General features: G+C 45.1%; 1 protein-coding gene across 7 annotated transcripts in view; it reads right to left on the bottom strand.

Annotated features, from left to right (window-relative positions):
- The window catches only part of RASGEF1B (RasGEF domain family member 1B), a 156056-nt gene that overhangs the window by 16564 nt on the left and 117111 nt on the right, over positions 1 to 22381 (bottom strand). For 2 of the 7 annotated variants that reach the window (XM_013190589.3, XM_048074520.2), the window contains 2 exons: positions 2497 to 2679; positions 616 to 738 (listed from right to left, as the gene is read on the bottom strand). In XM_013190589.3, the coding sequence (XP_013046043.2) occupies positions 616 to 738; positions 2497 to 2679 (306 nt within the window). The other 5 variants (XM_048074519.2, XM_048074522.2, XM_013190593.3 and 2 more) reach the window with 5 other exon arrangements.

The raw sequence follows: 22381 nt of genomic DNA, 5'->3' as shown, positions 1-22381 counted from the left end.
TAGATGTTTTGCCTTCATTATCAGGAGTGTCACAGTACAAGACTGTTTCTCTAATTAGTATTTCTGTAATTTACGGCCAACTATCCAAGGGTTAAGCTTCAGTTACCACTTACACATGCATAATACCTTAGAGTGAGAAAATGGTGTAATGATTCACATTTGTTAATTTAATTTGTGTTATATTCTACTGGGGAGGAGGTACCATGCAAAGATACACATCCTGCTTCCTTTCACTCTAGACACTATACAAACACTGACAAAATGCATTCCCATGTAAGTGGACAGCAAGCTAAGCCACTCCACCAAGACTGAAGCAAGACAGTAGCTTAAGCATGTGAGACACGTCAGTGCAATTCCCATTCACGTGCTTAATTCATCGTTATGTCTTTCCAACTTTTTGGCTCTATATGTTAAGGCATTTAGAATGCTGAAACAAAAGCCATCACTGCAGGATATGTCATTAATAGCCATCGCTTTTATTTCTGTCCCTCGCAGTGGTAAATTGAACAGTGCAGCAGCAGCCACAGTCCTCAGGCAGGACGGGCCGAGCAGCATGAAGATTTCCCAATAATGTCAATGACTAAAAGGTCAGATTCTCAGAGTGAGGGATATTACCTTGTCCAGGCCAGGCTCACTTAGGCTCTGCTGCTCAATGCACAGATGGCAAACTTTGGCCATGAGCTCGTAGGGATGCATGAAGAGGCGTGAACTGAGAAGGAAGGTGAATATGTACGTCCTCTGCAAACAAGAGGAAGACAGAGAAAGGGATAAATCACCACCATTTTGTATTTTCTCAATATTTCTTCTAGACAAATCAGTTCCTAATACTTTAGTATCTGCAAAATAAAACTGTGCATGTGGCTGTGCCAAGTGCTATTACTACAGCAGTAAGCATTTAATTGAACACTTGTCATTGCTCCAGACTCAGCATTGTACCATCACGCTTGAGCCAAATTAGGCAAGATTAAACCAAAACAAGACAGGGCTGGGCTGGTTTAGCTCTTGTTTTGTACGCAGTGTTCTTACAAGCCTAGTACGTGAAATTACTCAGAATAAAATTTCAGCTCATCTCCCGTGCTCTGCAGTACACCTCTGTGAGAACCAGTACCTGACGGTACAACTCTTCCCAGCCCAACAGGGTAAAAAAATCATGCTGCAAGTCCAAGCTACGTAGAGTACCAACGCAGATCTTGCTTGCTTCCATATTTCTCTGGTTAAAGCAAACAGTCCTCAGACAGTGAACAAAAAAATAAGTCAGTTAACCAGACTGCCCAACTTTCCCAACTTCACCACACAGACCATCTCTACCGTGCTGTATTTGCTTGCTTGACTTCAGTATACCATGCACCATCACCTCATACTCCCTTTAAGAAGGAAGACCCAAATACTGTTCAACTCTCACAGTACTGCTTGCTTCCTGGGTGAAAGCGGAGGGAATTACACAGAGTTTAGTTCTACAGAATAAAGAAATAGAAACTCATTCAGGGACTACAAGAAAGGGCTCTTTACCTTGATTCTCCATATATAACGATTTGACCTCACTGTGAGATCAATATTGATCACATGCACTCCAATCCCCACACATTACTAAGGGATTTATGGCACCCATCAGAAAATGTACAACATCTCAATTCTTGGGGCTTGAAATAAATCATGTTTGACGAATCAGTATCTAAGTAGCTACATGTTTAAATTTTACATTAAGCATTAACGGATAACCAATAACTTAAGCACAGTCCTGTGGCGCTGCTAGCCCTGATATAAGTTTCAAAAGCTCCTATCTTGGAATTGTAAATGCACCTATGACATCAACAAAAGCTGAATACAAGCAGATTTATGTCCTCAGCCAGAGTCTTTCAACAAAAAGTGATGTAGTTTGTCCCTTGGCCACTCCCCTTCCCAGATCTTTTGGTATCATTCTTCTTTTCTAAATGATATATAAAATATCTCAATGCACCAATGCATCTGGACAGGACAAAAATTCTCAAACGAGAAATGCCCTATTCTCATGTCCAATTGCTGCTGATTCTGAACAATGTGGTACTAGTTTGACATTTCAGTTGCTAATTGCAAAATATGTGTGGGCCTGAGACGAGCTATGGGACACATGCATTAAGAACTGTTTATTCTTAAACTAAACACATTAATCAAGTCATGCTGGTTGTCCTTTCTCCTCAGCTTGCTGTCAAAAGATTCGACAGATTTTTAATGGTCAATGGTACATACAATCCATTGAACAGTAAGCCACACTAGGTTATTTTCTTTATAAATGAGTCACCAGGGTTGCGCTCCTTAACAGCAGTAATAAAGGATTAGATTTCCAATACCAGGTGAGTTCCTGCATGCTGAACTCACTCGAAGCATGTTTATCAGCCAGCTGAACCCATTCCTTAGCAATTTCATGTGACGCATTCTACTTTTGCTGTGCGCCTGAAAGCTTCCCTTCCTGAGATACATCAGGCCTAGCCACATAGCTCGCTGGGTGCACATACTTACATCAGGATAGTAATCTACGTTGGGTACTAAGTGCTGGATCAGAGCTTCCAGAGACCCCGACAAGAGGTTGTTGTCATGGTAATAGAGGCCTCCACAGCTGTCCTCTTTGGACTGATAGAGATTCCTGTTGTAGCCGCTGCTGTCAAACATCGCTGCAAAGGGAGGTGTCTGCGGCATCCTTTCCTGAGGAGACACATGCACAGAGGAGTTACGACTTTATTATGAGAAGGTGTGACACAAAAGGCATTCTACACTGGAGATGGCTTTGCAGTAGGAAAAACAAACAAACAAGCAAACCAATATCACACCCTGGGTCACTCGCATGGAGCAATAAGGATTCCATTGTCTTGCAGCCTGTGCAAAGGTCCAATGAGGGCTCTCATCACTGCCTATCACAATTGCCAGGCTCTTCTTTTGTATCTTGGCATTTCTTTGTTAAATTACAGATAAGAGGACAAGGTTAAGAGTGAGAAGGAACATTCAAGACTCTTGTCAGAGGTTTTGGGAAAGCAAACTTCCTCCTAACACTTCTGGGCACATGGCATAACGTCCCTCGACAGCTTTGGGCAACCTCCTGACAGCAGAGCTATGAGAGCAGCACGCTGATGTGGCAGCACGTTCAGGCTGTTGGGGGCAGGCAGAGCCCAACAAGTACAGAGGGACAGCATGAAGGGAAACCCTGAAAAAAGGTGGTGCATGAGGACAGTCTCCTTATATGACACAACTGCCACATTTTCCTAGCTTCACCCTGATAAATCAGCGCTTGGTTTTCCCTTTAACACTGTGACAGGTGTGATCCAGGCTAAGACCAGATGCTTTGGAGCATCTACCTCCACCTCCACTCCACAGAAATTTGGAAGGATATGCCCACATACAGCTTATAAGTGCTGTCCAAGTTTACCTATGTTTTCAAAGATGCAAGCAGTGTCAGAGCTCTGTTAACCTTCCTCAAAATTTAATAAGAAGGTGAGAAATCCAGCCGTCTGTTTTCCAGCTTCAGTCTCCTAAGGAAAAATGAAGGAATTCCTCACCAGTCTGCATCTCAGTGTCTGCAGAATAAAAATGCCTTACTGAGGAAAATGATGAGCCCGTGCTGTGGGCTGTTCAGCCATCCACGGTGGTGGGTGGGCAGCGAGGGGGATGCGACCACCCATGAGCTCTTTTGGTGACGCAGCATGCGAAAGGGCAGAAAGATAAAATCACTGTTATTACTTGCCGGCTGGTTTTACCCTCCTTTCCTCCCCTCCCCTGCATTCTGGTAGCAGCCGTTCTTGTCGGTGTAAGGAACCTGGGTTTTTATGGCCTTGACTGCAAGCCAAGTTTATGCCCACTTCTAACCACAAATATGGACAGTTTTCAACTCTACTACAGCAGCTACTGTGTGCTGAGTGCTAATGGGCCGCTCGTATTTGGGGAGCAGACGCAGCAAACGGAAAATGCTACCGTGCACTGCTTCCACTCCTCTCCACAATTACGAGGCATGGGAGGCTAAATTGTGAAGGTAATTTCTACAGGCTGCCGAGCTTGTGTGCTGACAGAGCATGTGCCCGAAAAGAGCTGTAATGCCTCTGAGCCATCATTGTAAGTGCAGATGCTGTTGCTTTTCTCTCCATTGTATCAAATCCTATTTGTGGAAAAGGTTCTTTAGAGCCACAGACCTCGGCAAACACCAGTCTGCAAAGGCACCCGGTTTTGAGAACAACTAGCAATGTGACAGCCCGGAGATAAGTAGCACACTGCCATCTGTGTGCTCCACAGCTCACAACAAAGCACTTTTCAGAGGGAGCTCGGTAGAGATGAGAAGCTATTAAGTTATTAGCTAGATTCCTGGGGACCTAAAGCACCGCGCACAGAGCCAAAGCCTCCCTGCTTCTGGCAGCACGTCTGGACAATGGAGGCATTCAAACCAGCACAAGACTGAGGGATTCAGTAAGTAAACAATAAGGGAAAGCCAAACTCCAGTGCTACGATAGAGAGGGACAGGGAACAGAGCCTCCTGGCCTACATGACCTGCGCTAATCCTGCTTCGCAAGAAGCCAACTGATATTTGCATCAAAAAGGGACAAAGTGAGGAGTCTCCATGTCTGAAAAGTCACATTAGTCACTCTGTGCAGCTGTTCACCCAGGGATACAATTCTGGCCAGCCTGACGAACTGGGGAGAGGAGAAGAATAAAGTAAGTACATGCGCTGCAGCACAAGGTGCAGGCCTGACCCGAACGAGGCTCCTGTACAAGAGACACCGGGCAGGTACGAAGCAGCCCAACTGCTGCCACCCTCTGCAACGACAAAGCATTCTGTGGCATACAGGCTCTTGTTTTTTTGGGCTCTTTGCAAGGCTAGCAAAGTCTAAGAAACCAAATATCAGTTAAAGAGTTTGTGCAATATTTCCTGGGTTTTCAAACTGCATAAAGCTCACCATGTTTTAATGGCAAACCATGGACTTGAACAAATGCAAAATACTCTAGAGTCCGCTCATGTTGAAAGACGTCCTGCTTGTACCACAGTGTAGAAGTTGTTTCAGCTACCATGGTGATGCTTCATAGCCAAAAGACAAGCGGTAATGGAGAGGGTGCAAACTGCTACCCACCCAGCAAGCATTTGTAACCCTGTGGCTGCAAGGCAATGCTCCACAGGGAAAGTAAGAAACACTAGTTTGGTTCTGCAACACCACTTGGCTTCAATTTTGGCACTGTAAAAAGCACTACGAGAGGAGCTGGTTTTGATCCAGGTCTCGCATTAACCAAATCAGCCCCACACAGCGTGAGACTGGAATCTGCAGAGGTTTTACCCAGTCTGACCAGCAAACGCTTGTGATTTCATACAACCATTAGCACCCCAGAGCAGTTAGGTACTATCTGATTTCACCAAAGGCTGAGGTGATACAGTGTTTGGGGAAAAGCCCCCATTTCCATCATACCACTAATGCCTGGCACGGTAAGAACTGGAACAGGTGTGAGTCACAGAAAGGTTTCCTCCAACTCATTTTACGCATGCATGGTATGTAATACTACCCTTTAAAATATGTGATTTTTTTTTTTTTTAGAAAGTCAGGAGGCAGTGCTTAACTCTAATAACTCCCAAAGGGAATGAGACCTTTTAGAAACTTTCAGTCCCCTAGCTCTTAGTACAATTAGTCCCAGAATCACGCAGATCCTTTTTCAGATGGATCTAAATTTGCGACACAGAGTCTCCTCGTGCCTGAATCAAGAGGAAACACAAAAATATCCTTCGGTCATTTCTAGATGTCCTGATTCATAACAATGAAATAAAATTCCACAAAGACTGCCTCTGAAAAGTACATGTTGTTTGCTGTTTGCTCACTTGTTTGCTGTCTATTTCTGGAAGCCACTTGACAGAGATGGTTCGGTTCTGCTTCAGTGAGATGCCATGCCGTACTAGGGAAGAGATGTCCTGTGTGCCCCGAGTTCAGACACGGCAGATTTCATTCCTAAGTGAACAAGACAGAGGGCACGTTCTCTGTGCAATGAAAAGGGATGATATCAAAGTGTGACGGAGATAAATATAGCACAGCCAACAGGATGATTCATATAACACGTGTGCTTTTCCACCAGGGTTCCTTAAGTACCCTGACCCTTTTGCTCTATTTCACATGGAGGTGGGGACAAAAAGCAGCACGCTTCGTTCTAATTAGCTCAGGAGCTAAATACATAACACCAACCCAGCCTTCAGAATAATCTGAGTGGAAGTGAAATGCCAGTCACAGGGCAGAACCCGGCCCACAAAGTCTTGGTGTACAGAGCAGATGCATCTTAGGACCTGAAAATATTGATAAGCCACCACAATACATCTGACAGGCAGGAATTAGAAAAACAGACAGAAAAGATGACTCTAGTGAAAAACATCCCAATTTAAAATTGGAACTTCTAACCTGGGTTTTGGAAACATTTGGCTATTTCTAACATGCAAAATGTTTGTTTATTTATTTATTTGTTTTTAATTCTAACTTGATCTGACTTGAAGGAATGAGCACTGAAATCATTTCCTGGCTCTAAAAGGGATGCTTTCCTGTAACAGATACAAGTCAGCAACTCTGCATTGTGGAAAGACAAATAAAACTTGTTTCTGCACTTGGTATCATCAAGGAGAATGTGAGATCCTGGACATTAAGGTCCCATAACTCTGACTTCAAATAGCATGCTCACAAAAAAGAAGCCTCAACAGTCCTCGCAAGAGCTGTGTAAATAAAATGTCAGAACCGAAGGCAATGCGCTCAAAACCCCACTGTTTCCTGCAGTTTCCTTGCCAAGATCCAGTCTGGCAGAACTAACGGAATCAGGAGAAAGCTTCCAGCTTGCCAAGTGCTCATCCAAACCTCTATGTTCAGCAATAGAAAAAAAATCAGTTTTCTACTAGCAGCAGAGGAAGACTGCATTAGTTTTTCTTTTCGTGTACATTAAAGAGCTCAACAGGGGTATAAACCAAAACAAACTATGTGGGTAACTTGCATCCTTCACGGGGGCACCCACAGAGAGGTTCAGTACTAACCTTGAAAGGTGCCTTTAAAGCCACTGCCAAACATCTTCAGCTCTTCTGTTAGTTCAGGTATCTCCCACACCACATGGGGAGCGGTCACCGAATTTGTACCAGTCTGAAAGCACACCTCCTCACACAGGATGCCAACCTCAAATGTGCAATTACATCCCCACAGAGCTGCTTTGCCATACACGTCAGAAACCCCAAACCACATTTACAGAAGGATTGCACTCCCCAGAGTGTTCTCGATGGAGGCCGTTATAAAGTTGGGGTATGAGGTTGGGGTATGAGGTTGGGGTATAACAGAAGACTGCTGGGACTACGAATCTTAACAGTTTGCACTAAAATGGGAAAACATGAGCAAGTAAGAATGAGCTTCCCTGGAAACCTATAGAAATGAAGTAAGGACTAGGTGCTTAGCAGCAACATCCAGCCTTATCTTAACTGTTTCTGAAGTGTTTGTGAAAAGTGTAGAGCATTTTATACAACAATCCAGGCTACCCAGAACAAAAGCATACCAGACACAGAGGCCACCCTTCGCATTCCACACAACGTGGGTGTGTTTGCTTTGTTTACAAAGCATCTGGTTTTTGCACTGAAATGTAAAGTGAAATTCTACAGCTCACCCTATTACCAAGATAAGAAATCTGAAAACTCCCAGATCAGTGCTTCATACGCCTTACGGAAACAATCACAGAACGATCCTAGCTCAAGTTTTGTTTCTTGCAGTTCTTCCCGGACGTATTTCAATTTGCCATACAGCTCCGACAGTGTGACTTTAGCACCAACTTTGACTTACACTTCCTTCATCTATATACTGTCCTCCCCAGAAAATACTTGAGAAATGCTTCTTGTAAGAGGCAGAGAACTGTAAATGGTATTTCATACTCACAGAGGAGGTGGAGAGGCAAGTGACATATCTTTTCCTGGATGAAATGGAGAGCAAGATAAGAGGAACTAAGAAGGAATTAACCACAGAGTAACATGAGGGCTGAAACTATATGGAAGTGATCCTGCTGGACAGTGACATAACAGCAGAAATACATTTTACATCCAGAAGAGAACAGTGAGCACATCGTAGCCTCTGGCAGGGCAAGCAAAGATCTCCGGCAGGCAAAACAAAGTAGATGAGCCTTGAGCCACCTCTTCATTTTCACCAAAACAGCAGAGGATGAACAATTTTGTAAAGTTCTCAAAAAATTACCCAGGCAACAATAGGCCGTAAAAGAAAAATGCCAGTACGCAAAGAACAGAGCAGGAAGCGAATTTCAATGAAAGGCTTTTTCTTCCCAAATGCGGAAAGGAACTCTTTCTTCATTCTTGGTAAAAATAGATCCAGCTGATGATGTGGGAAGGGTCAGATGCACTACTGCTGACTGATCGCTCACGTATGAGAACTTTGGCACAGTAATTAGGCAGGTCCTGAGTAATTCGAAACTAAAGCCCTAGAATACTGAACTGCAAGTGTGATGGACATGCACGTGTTTGTGTGTACATTTGGGAGCATTAAGAAAAGTGCAGGGCGTTACTAAGCGTGCTTTGAATTTCTCAGAATCTGCAAGGGTAGAAAAAAAGAGAAGATAAAGAAGCTCCTCGTGATGCTGATGTGCTCTAACTCCTTGCCCGAAGAACCAAGCTCCCTTCTACCCTTTCCCCATGCTCTTCTTCCCTGAGGCACGAACCTCAACGCGCGTCCAGCAGCGCTGAGGGTGGTTGTGCAAGCAGGCAGACTGCATCATGGCAAAAATCCCAGGTGCAGGAAAATCACACAGGCCAAGGGAGAGAACAGGACATATGTTCCTCCAGACCAAAACAAATCAAGCTGTCTGTATTGCTGGACTCTCAAATGCAGCAGCCTTTAAACACAGAACATGAAAACAAGACCGTGCATATAACATATTGTTAGCTTTCTCAACACGCTTGTTATCTTATCATGATGGCAATGCAGCTGAGATTTTTATCTGTAGGTTAAAACTGAAAATGACATTTATTCTTCAAAAAGACAGACATTATGTGAATTGTATACCATCACTGACTGAAAAATCTTTTAGCAAGCTTTTTTTTTTTTTCCCCCCCTAGTGGTCAACATCAGGATGATGTCCCTTTAACATTTTTATTCAATTCCAGCTCAAGATAGGGCTTGTTCTCCCATTAATGTTTCTTTCAACTTGTAAATCTCTTTGATAATCCCACATCATACTTCTTCCCATGTCAGAGGAAAGGTTTAAAACATGAGCCATCTAAGTATCTGTTATCAGTGACATGATGGATTTGCACAGCAGTAATTATATGCCACAAGCCTCCAAAGATTCTAGAAAAGTTCAGTCCACCGCACGTTCCATAGCGATTCCTGTAAACCTCAAGTGATTTACGGAATGAATTAAAGGGAAAAGCATGCACAAAGGCCTCAGGCCAGCCAAAGCATGCAATGAAATACCACCCCCATCTTTAACAGCAGACAACACACCAAGCTATCTTTCCTACCAAAATTTATGAGCAGACAGCTGGACTGAAAGCAAGAAAAGTTCGATGCACAACCAGTACTGGGATCATGTTAAGAACCTACTATTTTTTTTAATATCTCCTAGGATGTATTTAGTGTAGACAAAAATAATAAATAGACCTTTTCCATTAATTATTATTACATAACATATGTATATATGTTATGTATTTATCCATATATATATTATATATCCAATAATGTCTAAGTGCTCCAAGCACTTTCTTTAAAACCAAACCAATACATAAGCTGAGCATGATCTCCTCAGTCCAAAATGTTACATTTAATTCATGATCAAGCACCATCAAGAAAAACAACTTATTATTGGCTGCCCAACAGAGAGTGTTAAGAAATCAGCTGGAACTGCTGACGGCAAAATTGAGAGCTTTGAAATAAGAGTACAAGCATATTTAACACACATGAGCACAATACTAAAGCCTCATTTTTTTTTATTTTTTATTTTTTTAACTTGCTGCAGCAGGGTGAGATTTTTAGAAATACACAGCATTCCTCTATTTGCACCCTGAGAAGTACAGAAGAGTTTTGCCATGTGTTCTGCTGGGAGCAGACAGCTCTTGAACATTATAGTCCTAAAAGACAAAATGCTGCGGAGAAAAAATATGCTCCTTAAACCCACCTCTGCACACCGTCAGGGCTCCCCTCCAGCAGCACGGTGCAGCTCTCGAGGCCGGAGCAGCTCACCAGCCCAGCCTCCTGCGTGCTGAGCTGCTCATCGATCAGCTGATGAACTCCTGCAGTTTGCAGTCAGGAGTTTTAAGGCAAACCATCAGCAGTGATGATTTACTTCAAAACATCACGTTCAAAACTCAGTGATTCAGCAGGTGATTCACGGTGGCTCAGCTGTCCAGGAACGGGGAGCAGGGTGGGGTGGGCAGCTGGGAGTTGAGATGTCATCTGTGCTATGCCATCCCCACCAATGAATCAGAGCCCCGACTCTCTATCATTTCCGTACCACGCGTAACACCTCCTGTGGGCTTCAAACTTAGCCTGTTCCATTCTCCATACAAGAGAAGGAACAGAAAACTGGTGCTGCAAACAGAGATGGGAGTGTTCTTCCCTATACAGAACAGAATACAGCTGATCTCAATGAGGTATTAAATTCCCGCTAACCCTGGGGGATATGATCCATTTTATGTGACAGGGACACGAACCTCCATAAACCTAACCCACCTCAGGTCACTGAGGCCAAAAGACAGACATTGGCACGCTTGGTGGCAACGAGTGGGTCCGAATAAGTGTGCAGTGATAACAAGCTTCACAAACAACTGCTCACATATGCGTCCACAGTCAACCAAAAAAAGCATCATTTCAGTGCCCAGACCTGGCAGCTGAGAGCTTGGATCTACTTTTGACTCTGCTACAAACTCCTCACGTGGCTTTAGTCAAGTCACTCAGTTTCTCATTACCGCATTCCTCTCCTCGACAGTACAAAGAGGGATTAGTGTGGGGTTACCTCCTTTCATTAATTTCCAAGATCTTTTTTCAAAAGAGGCACAGAAGGTGTATCACACAGTTTTAATGCCAGAAGCGCAGTACTGGCCTTGAGCGGGGAGCTCTCTTCCAATGCTTCCCTCCTCAATCTCATCAGAGCCAGACACCTTTTGAATTTAAAGCTGTAGCTCTTTTCAGACATCTGCGCTGGGTCTTCTGGTGAAACCCACAATACACTTAGAGAAGAGAGCACTGTTCCCTTTCATAATCATAATAGACAGCCAGGTTGTAATTTACAACAGCAGGCTGTAATAGTGTTAAATAACAGTACTTATTTCAGTTTATTTAACTGGCCCTACCTAAAACCTCACCACATGTCACTTTTACACTTAGATAACGCAGAAAAAAAATGCTGGTTTGAGGCAAGAGGTTCACATCACCTCTGGTTTTCCATTTAGTAACAGCTTATGTTTCCATGAACGGCAGAAGTTTTACCAACAGTTACAGATATGCAGCTAGTTAAAAGCAGCCTATATGAGAGTTCACAGAATCATCTAGGTTGGAAGAGACTTCCAGACAAACAGAAACCCGAATCTTCCAGTGTCTAGGTTGCAGATAAAGAGGGATGGCCCTATTCTGGCCGTAAAGAGCAAACAGGGCTCTGTACCCAAGTCAGCAGTACTTGCCTGACACCTCTTTGTACCTTGGCTGAATATCAGCCAGTGGTTTCTCGAGCAGAGCTGGCTCTGAGGCACAGCGGACTTGTAAAGCAGTTGGCTCCAGTCAGTTCGACTGGCTGCCTGGGAAAGCAAGGAGGAAAAGAGCCCAGCCAAACTGACTGTGAAGACTTTCTACCCTAGTGTAGGCAGGGCTGTAATAGGAATCCACTGGCATGCTGCATCTGCTGGTACCCGTCAGCCTTAGGGACCCGGCAGCAGTTCCCATGCTCAACGGAAGGTGGACCCTTGGGCTCTGCAACCGATGGGCCAAAGCCTCCTTGCCTTTGAAAGGATTACACTTACTAACGCAACACACAATAGGCATGGCATTCAGCAAACACACACCAGCTTGGGTTGTGAAAGGATCATCATAAACCCAGGGTAATAGCATCCCAATCTCTGCAGGATGCTTAAGGGAGGGTCAAGTCACAGCACTGATGGGCAGGTGCCGTCAGGTCAGCACGCTGCTCTCGTGCAGAAAGCGCCTGCCCTGGTACCTGTGAGAGCAATTATCTGTGAAAATCCCCCACTGCCCAACCTGACTCAAGCATATTTATCCTCTGTCTTACTGGTCGTGAAGCTAAATGCCTCGGTGCGCTGGCTGCTGCAGACTCACAGCTTCCCAGGCTCCTCTCTCTACTGGCGTGTGAGCTGGTATTTCTGGCCCTGTTTTCAGATGTGACAAGACGTAAGCGGAATACCTGACCCCATGGGAGGGGCAGGTGACCTAGGGAACATTTTACTCTGGGGAGAAGATATATTTTAATGAATCAAAAGCAAAGCAGTCAGAATACGTGGATCTGAGTCATGCAGTGCTATTCTAGAGCTACCTAGGAAGACTGAGCTCTATTGTTTCCATGATCCTGACCATTTTCTAATTAAAAAGACGGGCATACCGAGTGCAATCCGCACATGTTCCTCACTGTAGTGATTTAGCCTTTTTAATGCTACTTCTTACAGCAGCTGTAATAGAGAAGAAATTAATACTAGCTTTCAGCTGGAGGTAGAATCTTTGTCTCCTGTTTGTAAATGATGTCTTGTCCCTGCTGCGGCTGCAGAATGCACCCTGGAACTTTTGTTGCAAGCTCATTTTGTAGTCAAGTGTTTATTAGATGATGTGGCTCAGTCCCACAAACCTATGCCAAGCAAAGGGCTCTTGTCAGTGCATGCAGAGTACACCTGAATACCTACCAACATTTTGAAAAAGATGCTCATGCAGGAACAGTCAGAAATCCTGTCTCCTTCACTGAAATGTGGCCACCCTATTCCAAATGATACCTTTATTCTGTACTGCCCAACTGTATGCTGAGCAGCAAAAAAGAGGTCAAATGACTGTTTCAGCTCAGCATGTTTGCCTATTCTTCAAAGATAGAATTAGTTTTTGATTAAGGAACACTGCATAAAGATACAAGGAAATGAGTGGCTTGGATCATCTTTACCTCCAGAAGCCAAGGCTGTCTTTTCCAGACAGTGCCCCTTAAAACAAATCTCCTCTGACAGCTCCCCTGCTCAGGGCTGGAGCTTTGACACTAATCTCTCCAAATGGGTGAGAAGGATCGCAGCTAATGAAAGGAGCTCTACAGACTGAACAGGGACACAGTGGCGAAGAACAGCACACCCATGCCAAGAAAGAAGCGAGTACTACGAGCTCATCTGTTTCTCAGTCATTTCGCAGAACTCCCACCACCCTGTTTCAACATCCCAGCAAAAGCTGTCTGCAGCCTTACGTAGAAAGAAAAGTTTCTAAACCCTCTGATTTAGAAAAGAAAGCCCCAGAGTTCAAACCATGCAATGCTTCTTATGTCTCCTCTCTTTGCGACACCTAGTGCTGGATACTCAGAAAAGCTTGGAGCCACAAAGCATCCTGGTTAGCAGCAGCCAGCCCTAGTTCTACATCTTTGGCCCCAAACATCGCTTAACCCTTTCACAGCTGATTAGTTCTGAAGCACTTGAGAGTACCAGTTCTATTAAGTTTTAGACATTTAGCTTTGTAGCAACTTTTCCAAGGGGAACATCAACACTGAAGTAGGTAGTAAAAGGTAGCCAGGAAGATCCACCTACGTAATAGCGTCAGCTCTAGTGGGTGTCATAACACCAGACCCTTATAGCCACGTAGTATAAACTGGCAACATGATCCACACACAGCCCCTTCCTATCTTTGCCCCAGTCAAACTAATCTTTTTTTTTTTTTTTTAAAAAAAAAACCCTATTCCTGCTTACAAAAAGCAACTCCCTTGTTTTCAGCTTTTCTACTTCACAGTCCTTTCCGATGGGACTCCAGTCTAAAACTGTTGCCTGTTGTTCCCGTCATGGCGTGCCAGCAGCTCACTCACCACACCACGAACAGGTACAAGGTACCTTCCTCACTGCACTGCCCAAGGGCTGTCCAGGTAGCTCATCAAACTAGAGCACAGGTAACAATGCACTGTGCTGCCCCCAGAGCACTCAGGAGAAAGAGACCATTGAGAACCCAAACAAACAGGGATTTGTTGTGCTGGACAAAAAGCATTTTCATCAGCGTGTGTTACGGCTGCGAGCTTAACCCCTGACAGACCGGTACTTTCTTTTTCTCTTTTACAAGGAGTTAACAAAAACTACAATAGCCTGTTTCAGTCCTGCCTGTTTAAAGCAGCAATGCCCCCATCACTGACTCAAAATCAAAGCAATGTCTTACCTATTAGGTCTCTCCACCACGGCTCACCAGCTACCTACTTGTCCAGAGTATAGTTAACATTGATTTTCAGCTGATTCCCAGCTTCTCTCTAAGACATTTCATTTGAAAGCTGCAGGAGAAGGCTGAGGAAGACAACTCTCAGATGCTGTTCCCAGCTTTCAAAATAAAGAGGTGGAACAGAGACGCAGTCCTGCCAGCCAGGGTCCCCATCTCCCACCAGCGTCACGTTCCCTCAGGGGCAGTCTCCCTGACAGCAAGCCCCCAGCTCTCCTGCCGTGGAGGGACAGCTGTCCGTCCGGGCTGAGAGCACCTCTTTGTTCAGGGCTCTCTCTGGGTTTTTCAGGCCGTTCTTCTCCTTGCGGAGGAGTCAGCTCTCCTCCGCTCTGCTCAGGGGAACTCCTCACGGAGTTTTCCCCGCTGCTCCGCGCTATATTTAGGTTTACACACAGGCAGGGAGGGAGGCACTGCTCGTTGTTAGGGCTGCTTTGGTCTGCAGTCTGCTGTGAGAGCGGCGTAGCTTCGGTCTCAGGTCATTCCTCAGCCGTTGCTCTCGCTGTCCCCCACCTGCACACCTCCAGCGCTCCCACCTGGCTGAGGACGGGGCTCTGAAGTTTCACCTGTCACATGCAGCCCAGGTCCCGAGAGCAAGTAGCCCACCGCCACACTTAGGTGTCACTGTACACGCATGCCCTACAATGACAACCTAGCAAATCGGTGCTTTTTCATCCCTCCCACTCAAAATCAGCAGCCATCAATTGAACAGGTGGGTTTAAATGAAAACGAGGAAAGCATCTCCGGGCATTATACTCGCGGAAAGATGGTGCCGTGCATTTTAGGACCCCGTCCCGTGCTAATACAGGGAAGGTGGCAGGAAAAAGCACGCACCCGCCCGACCGCCAAGTGCTTTTTCCGCAGGGTGAAAGCCTCTCTCCCCTCCCCAGAACCATAACCCCCAGAAACAAACACCTCTGACAGCCGATCAGGAGACAAGCGCCGGGAGGAAAGGCAGCACCCTACCGCAGGAGACGGACGGACGCGGAGCCGAGCACCGCAGCCCCTCGGACCCTACCTGGAGGTGGCCGCAGGCGCTCTGGGACACGGCTGCTGCCTCGCCGCCCGCAGGCCCGCCCCGCACCGCCCGCCGGGCCGGGCCGGGCCGGGCCGGGCTCCCCACGCCAGCGGCGGGGCCGCCTCGCAGGGCGGAGGCGGAGCAGAGGAAGCCTCGCCCCTGCCCCGCCGCCTCAGGGCGGGGGGAGCTCGGCACGGAGGCTTCCAGCTTGCGAGCGGGGCCGTGCCCGGCTCCGTGCCCGGCTCCGTGCCCTCGGAGCAGCGCCATGCCACCAGGCCCGGACCCCCGCAGGCAGCCTGCCCGGCACCTCGCCTCCCTCTGTGGCCGAGGCGTGGGGAACGGCGAGAGCACGGTACGCACAGGCGCTTCGTCCAGTGGTCTCCCAGCCTCTATTTTTGGCAGAGCTCAGTGGTTTTGCTGAGCCTGGCGCTGTTCACTAGCCCATTAGCCCTCAGATCTCCCTTCCGGCTGTGGGCCCGGCTCCCCCACCAGCCCGTCCACAAGGTTCTTCGGAAAGGACTTGCATGGACGTGCTAGGGCTGCCCAGGGAGCCGCCGCCATTCGTTTCTCTCGAACCTGCCTCAGCAGCTTCCTTCTGCTGTCCCCCGGCTCTCACATCGAGTGGCAGAGCAAACACAGGGCCCACACCTCCGAAAACCCTGTTACCCTTCTCGGGCCTTCTGAACCTTTTCCAAGATGAGGGGAACAGAGCTGCACATACTACTCGAGGTCCAGCCGAACCTCAGATTACAGGGAGCCGTACACCAGCTTCCCCTGCTCTCCATCCCCTCCTGGCAATTCCAAATCTATGCTCGATGTGCTTTTTTGATTACTACCATACACTGAGCTGGAGCCATCAGTACACTCATCTGCCAAACAAGTGGCAGAAATTGGGTCAGAGCTCATCATTTACATGTGAAGCTACCCACAAGCATCAAATCTCTCAGTAACTGAAGAAAAACTGTCCCCAGTAGTTAAACGCTTGCAAGACAGGTGCCTCTGGCTATTTCTGTGCTCAACAGCAGAAGGAACATATAAACCTGAGCTCCTTTGGCCAGGTCGATTTTGGAGGCAGTCATGAAGTCCTACCTGCATTTCCATCTCTATAAATTCAGTCTCTAGAAAGAAATACTTTAAAAATCTGATTTTAAAATTATTGAGCTGGCATGATAATAATAGTAAATTGCCCACACGATCCCCTTCTGGAATCCGGACTTGATAAATGTGCACGTGAGATCTCCCGAAACAACGTGCGAGTTCTTCAACTTGGGGATTCGCATCCAAGCCCGCCCTGTCCCCTTGCACAGTGTCACAGTGCAAGGCAATTAAATGACACTGCTGCGTGACTTCTGGAGAAGATGACACGAGGCCAAGTCAGAGGCCACAGCAGTTTCACATGTACCTTTCTCATCCTTTTTCCCACTTTGGTGTATGTCTGAGGGTGGTGCTACTTATCTTCCTCAGGCTCCGCTCTGTAATGTTTCTTTCTAATACCATTTCCGGTCTGTAACAGGTTTGCCAGTGCAATACATCATTTAATATTCTTACTAAATTCCTGTTTACCCTACAAATCTACAACTCTTGTTGGCATACTTACAAGGAATCCACTAGAAAAAAATTCAGACTTCATTCGGATAAAGGATTTTCCCTTTTTCCTTTTGCCCCCCTCAGAAACCAAACAATGGTTTTCTCCTCCCCTCATCTCATGTATTTTCAGCCACACTCTTTGACTTAAAGCAGAAACATTCTACTGAAGTAATGGTATGTTTGCACACATTAAGCCTGGTTTATTTTGGTCCAGGCTGACAAGAGCGAAGGCAGACCCTGTGCTTCCCAGCGGAGAGGACAACCCCAGAGTGGCAGCAGGGTGGTGCAGAGAGCCACGCGTTGCCTGTGAATCAGCAGCGCTGCGCTGCTGCAAGACTGGCAAATGCTACAGCTCACCGGGCCACAATGAAGTATCGCGTTAGGCAAGAGAGACAATTTGTCTGCTGTGCCTGGCATTGCTCGGCCGCTCTGCAGTAGTGCAGGCGGTTATGAATCACTTGGCAAGAGTTTAGAGGAGGTCACAAACTGTAAGGAGGTAAGAGAAACACAATTATGAGTCAACATTTCTAGGACATGCCCAATCTGGATTGCTAAAATGCTTTGCTTATTTGTTCTTATATTTTTTATAGGGTACTGGTCACAACAGCAACACGGATTAAGGGAATTAAGCTCAAATAAAAAGTAAAAAAAACTAGATGGGATCTGATTAAACCAATTAGACTGGTGCACACTAAATGCAGTTGCTGTGCAAAGTTCTCCTACAACTCAGACCCATATCCATGGCTGGATCTGCTGGCACGAAGGCCAACATTTAGGCTGGGATTTAACATAGACCCTCCACTGTGGTAGAAATACAGACTACGAACTCAAATTGCAGACCACTCTGTCCATGTATTTGAGCTCTTGGGAAAATCTGATCGCAAGTCCCATCTTACCTCCACCCTCATTACTACTGTAAAAACCCATTTTTCACTTGAGTGTAAAATCTGAATGTGTTACTTCCAAACAAACATCACTGTAGGATAGAAGAGATTTTTTCATCTAGTAGATAGTGATAATCCCTCACCAACAAATGCATACAAAATTACCATGCAGACTAGTAGTAAGCAGGCTCCTGACCATTCAAGAAAAGGCAGGGTGAAACACCAGTGCCGATGTCAACTATCAAAGAACATGGCGCGTAATTCCCAAACTTTCAATACTTGCATAGAACAAAAATATTTTTTCAAGATAATTCAGGTTACTTTTCTGATAACTAGTAGCTATGCTGGTAAGTTTCATATCAACATATTCATACCTTTCAGTGTTGCTCCGAGACGTAAGAATTAAAAGTTATACAGAATAGAAGGGGAAGACTATTTAATGTAATCATATGACATAAGGAAATGAAACTTGAGAAAAATCACCACGCCTGGAAATACCTACAACGGATAATGAGATTTGTTACTTCTCTGCAGTTTCTGTTGTAGACTAACTTCCACAAGTTTCATATGGTTGAATATCTGTCTACTGATAAAACAGCCCACTCCCTCTTCCTTATTTCAAATGTCAACTATTTTTGTCTCACCCCTGAGGAATTTGGGTGACAGTAGATTTTTGTGGAAATAGCAAAAATTATTATTTCAGTTCTAAAGAAAATAGCCTGCAACTCTGTACAAGAAAGCAAGTCAATTCTGACCTGTCTGCCAAACTAGAGAAAGCTTCAGACCCTAACTTGGCGAGGATGTAAATTGGTACCATTACCAGTCTTCTCCCCTCTCTCTAACAGCACACCTTTCAGCTTTTATCCTTCCAGCTCCCTTAATTGTTCATATCCCTGTTTCTCTCGCTACTCTGTGGGGAATTCTAGCACTGAGTTTACGTACAGAGCATACAGTGTTGCTTGTGCTACGTCCCCCCAGCCAAACACTTGTTATTTCCTAGTGATAAATGAGAAACCACTTCCCTCGGTTTACCAAGTGATCTTTTACTAGTTAGGTCGTGCAAGTGCTGCCTGTATTACTACTAACCAGCGTTGAATTTTAAGCAATAAAAGAAAATACTCTGTCCTGTTTCAGCAAGCAACTGTCTGGACAGTTCTGTCAGAGCAATGTGAAACAATCAGCCAGACTAGCTGCTAGCCGCCTGCCGCAACTCCAAAAGAACCATCAAAAAAGAATTAAGAGAAAACGGCTGATGTCCGTTCTTTTAACATTTCAATACTTGTTGTTGTGTAAACTTCTCGGGCCCTACCCTGTGGTCTGTAGCACTTCCCTGCATGAAGCAGGAAGACATCAGGTTTCATTTAAGCCCTACGTTTATTCACATTGAACTTGAACTAGGATCATATTAAAAACAGATTACAAATCATTTAAGAGCTATTAATGCTTGCCAAAACTAACCTGCGGTTTCAAATAAGGGGAAGGTCAAAATAAATGAAAAGTAGCATTTAACTCTTTGTAGAGAAGTCATGTTATATACAGAGCACATAACATACATTTGGCATTTCAAAAGGTACTTAACAGAATCACATACACAGCAGGTTCTTAACACAGACCAATGAAAAGTTTCAGCGTTTGCATTCATTTATCCCAAATTCAAAAGCAAGAATTAATTTGGCAATATCAGCGCACACATTTAGATCTGTGCACAGAAGTCCTGCTGAAATCATTGAGACACCTGCACAGGTGAAAGCATTTCCAGAACCTGATACCAAACATCTTGTCTTATTTTGATTTTCAAAAAACTGTTTCAGGTTCAACTTATAATGTTAAATTAGATTGGGGACCTAAGCCCAGAAGATCACTTAAGCCTTGCCTTCAAGTTAGAAATTACGAATATGCTTCAGCAATTGACAAAGGAGAATGCAAAAGCATAGCCTTAAATGTTTTGATGGAGCGGTGTGACAGTGCAATTGTGACCAAAGACTAAGAGATTTCTGGTGAGCACACAGTACTTCCCGTAACATGTACTTTGCAATGAGATTTACAACTTGGTCACAGTTTAAACAACCTAAGCTAAAACTGTTGATGGCAGGTACCCTTCAGACTCAGTGCAAGTCTCAGGTAAAATTATTTTTGCTCTTCTGAAAAGGTACTGAGCAGAAGTCCAATATTTTATGTCCCTGTGTTTTCTACACTTCTTTTTTATGTGTTACTGTTACCTTCTGAGAAGACACTCAGAGACTTGACATTTGGAAGAATATGCTCACTGTCATTAGCCTTGAATGTTTCCAGGTAAGAACTACCCAAATTCAAACAAACTAAATTTCTGAAAGCTGCCTGCTCTACAAGCATGTGTGAGCCTGCCAGCACAGCTCCTTCCGACTTGCTAACTAGTGACAACTCAACCAGGGGCCTGAGCTAGACTCGCGCTGAAAGGACCCCTTACACCTCCGTGCAGCGGGCACCGGAGCTGGAGACAGCCTCTTGTAGCCCGCTCAACAACCTCCCTGTTAGCACCAAGACCATGCGAAAGAAACGGAAGCAGACTGACAACAATATGGAAGGATTAAATACTACATGGTAGATGGGACAAGGAAATGGAGCATTGGGATGACATAGCTAAGGAGGAATCATACAGGAAATAATAAAATTGTAGATGGCTTTTCTCTCAAGTCTAGCCTCAAGAGATATCAGTGCTGTTTGGAAAGGAGATAGGTACTGCCTAGACACCAAAGAAAGGCACAAATCTATCAAATTTTGTATAATGTGGCAGGCCAGGGAGTGCAGTACCCAACTTCTGAAGCTTTATCTAGGAGCCAAAGCTTCAGAGTTAACAGGGAAACTCTGCAAGGACCCCATTCAGTCATCTCACACTCCACACGTGGTGCTTCTGTCAATTAAATGGGTGACAACCCATGTGTAACAACAAAGATCAAGTCTTCGAAACTGTTCACCTTCAGAATATTCACCTCAACTGCTGACCTGGGTGGGGAACAGAAGGAAAAGACAGATGTCCTTTAAAGAGCATTATTTTCTCTCCCAAGTAACAAAGAGGATTTATCCAAGCTACTACTGCTCGCGTGTCCTAGGGCTGACTGTTATAAGGTATCACACAAGTTCTGCTTTCCTTCCCGTGAAACCTGTGAGGCAAGCAGTGAAGATGACCACAGCAATGGGTTGACACAATCTAAACTCTAAGAACAATCGTTACACTCTCTGTCATCATATCTAACTGAATTATCTTGACCTTACCACAGGGCTGGTCCACATGACAGTAAGGTACCTGTAATTCAAGCCAGATAAGGCTGAAGTTATGTTGGAGAAGCAACTTCAGCTCTCAAAGACAAGCAGCAGCTCCTTCCTTTAAGGTGGCTTATAGGCTGCTTCTTACCTGGCAGTCGCACTGCATCCTTGGATGTTAATGCAGTGAGGAGCCACTGGCTGTGATGAAAAATGCCAGGAGTTCGCTTACTTTAAAAATGTATTTACACAAGGAACAAATGGCTCCGTCACCTTTTAAGTGAACATCACTTTGACAGTACTATTGGGGTACTATACAAATTTGAAACCACCGAAAACCAAGTACAGCACAATGCAAGATGTTTCATGAGTTCCTGATGTCTCTTAAATGCTAGGAAACACAGGAGGCGGATAAAGTCGATTCCAACTCCGCATGGCTTACTCCTGATTTTTTACCTCTCAAGTTGTTGATTCACTGCAGTCACTTGCCTTATTAATGGCCTATGTTTAACTGACCCCACATGAATAAACTGTCCAGAGTGAATTAAATTTCCTGTTTATTTGCATAAAATTTCCCCCAAATATCTTACAAATAAATCCGTTCACCTATCTGCTGATGTGACAAATATGCCACTTGTTCTTAACGATGAAGAAACCCTTCACACAGCACGTGATGTAGCAAGTGAACACATAAGGCCAAGAACAGAACCAAATCCAGATTCCCTCACTGGCTGCCAGAATCCAGTTTACTGGGAGGTGCTCCTAACTGCAAAGTAGACTACCCAAAACACATAAAATACCTTGTGCAAATATTGTCTTTTTAAACTATGGATAAAAGCTCTGCTTTAGGACCCTGTCTGATGATACACAGATGACAGATAACCCCAGGAGAAACTGGAATACTGAATGTGAACTGACTTCTGCCCTTTCTGGATCACTGCAAATACTTGAAACCGCCACTGCCACATGCCTTGAGCTTTGAAAGTCCCAAACCCCTCCTTTACTAGCCTTATTCTAAAGGGGGATGTTGGCATCTTTGTTTCTGTTTAGTTACTGATGTAGGGTTGCTGTTGCTGGAGGCTTTCCCCCTGCCTCCCAGACAAGGGACCATCCCACCTTCTCCTGCCTCTCCCCCCTTTCATGTTTCAGCTTGACATCCTCTCAAACCTACCTGACAGCCTGCAGCAATCACCCTGTGAATGGCAAGCAATTTCCTCATTGACGGCCTCCCATTTACTCTGACATCTGCCAGCACTCCCTGACAC

Source organism: Anser cygnoides, chromosome 4 (genome assembly GCF_040182565.1).
Source record: "Anser cygnoides isolate HZ-2024a breed goose chromosome 4, Taihu_goose_T2T_genome, whole genome shotgun sequence".
NCBI classification, from domain to species: domain Eukaryota; kingdom Metazoa; phylum Chordata; class Aves; order Anseriformes; family Anatidae; genus Anser; species Anser cygnoides.
Note: the sequence above shows the minus strand (reverse complement) of the source record. Positions and strands in the feature narration are given on the sequence as shown.